The 4,556-nt window shown below is 41.5% G+C and overlaps 1 protein-coding gene across 1 annotated transcript; it reads left to right on the top strand.

The window, feature by feature from the left end:
* Window positions 1-2,470: 2,470 nt before the first annotated feature.
* Window positions 2,471-3,274, top strand: LOC101337083 (28 kDa heat- and acid-stable phosphoprotein). The gene has a single exon (XM_019923417.3). The coding sequence runs from the start codon at window positions 2,484-2,486 to the stop codon at window positions 3,027-3,029; it is 546 nt and encodes a 181-aa protein (XP_019778976.1). The 5' UTR covers window positions 2,471-2,483; the 3' UTR covers window positions 3,030-3,274.
* Window positions 3,275-4,556: the final 1,282 nt, after the last annotated feature.

Here is a 4,556-nt window from a genome sequence, read left to right as displayed (position 1 = left end):
TAAACCCAATCTTCGTGAATTCACCAAATAACCCAGTTAGCTGAAGAGGAGAATGATGCTAATCTCTCTGAATGGGTCTGTAGGATGCAACACACTTCCAATGAAAAGCAAAAAACCAAAATAGCAAATGTTTTCTGAAGATCTGATCTTCTTATACCACTAAGTGTTGATTAGGTCCATTGGATTTTTCACTCCTCTGCTGGGTGTTACCCTGCTTTGTCCTAATACTGTGTAGAGAAAGTAGTAGGATTGTAGTTCTGAGCCTCCAGAGATATACTTGATCTTACCCAGAATTCCTCTAAAGATACACATGATGAATGATGAGACCTGCTTGCCTGTCATAAATCCCAGCAAATAGAGGAGGAGACCAGGCTGACATATCACCTCTGAGGACTGGGTTACAGACTCCTAGCTGATTTATCTGCCCATTTCTCCTCATTATGAAAGATGGAAATCATTTAGCTCAAACATTTTACAGAAATATTTGGTCAGGGTGAACCTATTTCAAGGGGGACAGATGCCTGTTTTCATCCTGTTTATTGTTCTCCAAAAGCCATTGTTCTTTAACCTAGACAGGCCACTACCAGGTCTCCATCAACAGATTTTTTTTTTTCTTAGAAATAAAAAGTAAAATGCTGGAATTTGCTAAGCCCTGCTTTTTTTCCCAGAAGTAACTTGGATATCAGAAGCTCAACCTTTCTTGAGGCCAAGTGATGGTGAAAGTGAGTAATGGTGAGGAATCAGGCAGATGTGTTCTAAAGTTGTATCAGTCACTTTCCAGCTGTGTGACATTATTAACTTCTGTAAAATATTAATAATTATTAACATTATTAAATATATATAATACATAAATAATATAATACTAATATATATTATATATTTACATATAATGTTGATAATTATTAACATTATTAAATAACGACATTAACTTCTGAGACTCAGTTCTTCATCTGCTAAATGGCATTCATCATAATGACTATGTAGTTAAATAACACTTGTCACATAGTAAGTGCTAAATAAATAATTGCTTTCACACATCAGCATCATCCTCTGCATTCCCACAGCATGAACACCAACACTATATAAGAAAGGAAACTTCACGATTTTCAGCCTTGATGTCTCTCTTCCATTAGATCCTGTTGCTTCAGTACCCAGGAAACTGGAAATGGTCTCCTTGGATTGGGTTTGTGTAGACTTAATCTTGCATTAAATGTTGCAATCATCTCTATCCACCTACAGAACGAAGTCCAGTCACCTCAGCCTCACTTATACATATGTAGCACCCTCATCCTTGACCTGATTTCCTGTGCATTTTTTCAGCAATCTGAATATTTCCCATGAGATTATCAAATTGCTACATTTTATTGAAATTATATGCATATAAATCTATTTTCCCCACTAGACCAGAAGCTCCCCAAGGGCAGAGATTGTCATTACAGTGCCTGACACAAGGAGGTGCTCGCTCTAAACAAGATTTTAAGGGTGTTTTAATCTTAATGTTGGGATGAGAAGGGCTATACGAATCGCTTTCTTCATGTATATGAATACAGGAAAAGTAAATGACTAATGTAGTTACGGATGGTTCTCTATAGAAATATTTATAGATACATGTATATACACAGATTAATATATACACGTATATTTCTTTGCTCTGTCAACTAATGAGGCATAAAGAAAGAACAGCCCATATCAATGAGCACACCTATCACCCAGATGTTGGTTTTCTAATATCATTCTCTAGCAAAAGGAACCAGGGATCCTTGGAAAAATGACTGATTCTAGGATTGAGGCAGGAAAGGTACAAGATAAGCCTAAAGCTTCTTGTAGAGCCTGAAAATATGGAAGTGCTAACACACACACACACACACACACACACACACACACACACAAAATGAGAGTGTGTCAGAGGGGCACAAGAACCAACTAAAACTCCCAGTGGCCAGAATCTGGAATAATTTGACCAAAAATATCCTTAAGATTGTATTAGATTATAATTCCAACAATAAATAAATATTCATGAGTCTATACTGATATAAATAAATAATTGAATAAATTAATAAGTGGGAGAGGAGAGGCAAATGTCCTGAGCACAAGAATTTATGCAGGCACTCCACTCTAATGGAGTAGGGTGGCATAACTCATAATTCTTATAGTGTGGGTTGTGTATAGAGACTTTCTTCCAAAGAGTAGAGTATGAAAAGGGAGGGAAAAATATAGAGTAACTTTACGGTGGAGAAATCTGACCAACACTACCTTCAGCCAGGTGATCAAGGTCAACACCAATAGTGATAAGCCATGTTGATAGTGTGTAGCCCTGATATGATAGGATGAAAATGGCTCTTCTTCTCTCCTATCTTCCTCTCTAAATCTCATAACCCCAGTCTAATCATGAGAAAAACATCAGACAGATTCCAATAGAGGGGCATCCTACAATGTACATGACCACAAAACTGTCAAGGTCATCGGCAGCCGCCGGAGCTACGATGCCTAAAGGAGGGAGAAAGGGAGGCCACAAAGGCCGGGCAAGGCAGTACACGAGCCCCGAGGAGATCGACGCACAGCTCCAGGCTGAAAAGCAGAAGGCCAGGGAAGACGAGGAACAAGGAGAAGGTGGTGGAGATGGGGCTGCAGGTGACCCCAAAAAGGAGAAAAAATCCCTAGACTCAGATGAGAGCGAGGATGAAGAAGATGATTACCAGCAAAAGCGCAAAGGTGTAGAAGGGCTCGTTGACATTGAGAACCCCAACCGGGTGGCACAGACAACCGAAAAGGTCACACAGCTGGACCTGGACGGGCCCAAGGAACTTTCAAGGAGAGAAAGAGAAGAAATCGAGAAGCAGAAAGCAAAAGAGCGTTACATGAAAATGCATTTAGCGGGGAAGACGGAGCAAGCCAAGGCCGACCTTGCCCGGCTGGCGATCATCCGGAAACAGCGGGAGGAGGCTGCCAGGAAGAAAGAAGAGAGGAAAGCAAAAGATGACGCAGCTTTGTCAGGAAAACGAATGCAGTCGCTCTCCCTGAATAAGTAGCACGGCCTGTGGGAGGAGATAGCAGGGAACTGGGCCGTGCTGCCGGGACCTCTGCTGTGTCTCACCCACCCTGTGCCCCGGCGCCACTGCAGCAGCCCCTCGCGGAGGGAGCTCCCCACGGCTCCTCTTCATCTTGGCACAGAAATCGTTTGGGGGGATGGTGGGTGGGGGGAGGGGCAGCTGCTATCTTTGAGACAGAAAGATGCAGGACAGCATTTCATATGTAACCATTTGAATGTGTTGGCTGTTTTTAGAATTCAGAACCCTTGTCGGGGGGGTGCCTGGGAGGTGGGGTAAGAAGAGCTCCCGTTTGTCTGGTCGATTGCGGCGCAGTAGCTGCTGAAAAGTTTGTGATGGACGGCCCCCTGTCTGTGTTGCCCTGGCACCCGATTGGGGGGCTGTCGCCTGGGAGCCAGGGCTCTGGGTCTCTGAGGATCATGGCTCATCCCCGGCCAGTCCCCTCTGACTGAGGCTTCGCCCCTGACCTTCCCACCCTACTCCCTACCCCCGACTCTGGCCAGGGCTCGGGCCCATTCTTAACCCTGCCCATGGATCATTTCAAGAAACCTGTTTACTGTGTAGCCCCCAGGCAAAACATGCTCCACAAGTCCAACTTGTATATTTGGCAAATTAAACTTGACATTATCATAAAAAAAAAAAGAAAAAAACTGTCAAGGTCATCAAAAACAAGGAAAAGTCTGAGAAACTGTCATATCCAAGAGGAGTCTAAGAAGACATGAAGATTAAATGTAATGTGCTGTCCTGGATGAGATAGGAGGAATAGGACATTAGGAAAAAACTAAGGTAATTTGAGTAAAGCATGGACTTTAGTTAAAAATAATGCATCATTATCAGTTCCTTAATCGTAACAAGTGCACCATACTGGTGTAAGATGTTAGTAATAGGGACAACTGAGTGTGGGGATAGATCAGAACCTTCTGAACTGTCTTCTTAATTTTTTTGTAAATCTAAAACTGTTATAAAAATAAAGTCTATTAAAAATGCCTAAATAAAAAATAAAAAAGCAAATGAGGAATAAAATCAGGATTATCTGACTAATATAGAAGAGATACTACTTCTTTCTTAGCACAGATGCCCTTTTTCCTGCCATATCTGGATAGTTCAGGTGAATTAATTTAGGACACAAAAGTCACTCAATCATTGCCTCTGTCTTCTGCTTTATTATGTGTATGTGGATACGAATGGAATGAAGATACTTCACGTGGAATCTCTCTTACAATAATAATAATATGTTACAACACTAGTCAGATTTTTTAAAATCAGAAGCTTCATGACTTAATACGCATTCACTCCAGTCCTTGCTTTGTCCAGACTGGTGTACTGGTCATGAAGATGAATTCCCAATATTCTGTAAGAGCTGAGTCAGCATTTAACAAATACTCTTAGTCAGAAGTGTTGAAAGAATTAGAATAGCCTTTAATATTTTGGGAAATCTTAATGTTGGTGAGAGAAGTCTGAGCACCAGCCTGTTTTCAGTGCATTTAGGCAGGGAAAGGGGTTTCCCTG

This window comes from Tursiops truncatus, chromosome 7 (genome assembly GCF_011762595.2).
Source record: "Tursiops truncatus isolate mTurTru1 chromosome 7, mTurTru1.mat.Y, whole genome shotgun sequence".
In the NCBI taxonomy this organism is placed as follows: domain Eukaryota; kingdom Metazoa; phylum Chordata; class Mammalia; order Artiodactyla; family Delphinidae; genus Tursiops; species Tursiops truncatus.
This window is presented reverse-complemented; position numbering and strand designations above follow the sequence as displayed.

Coding starts and splice junctions, on each gene's coding strand:
- LOC101337083 (XM_019923417.3), top strand. CDS start 2,484: ATGCCTAAAGGAGGGAGAAAGGGAGGCCACAAAGGCCGGGCAAGGCAG.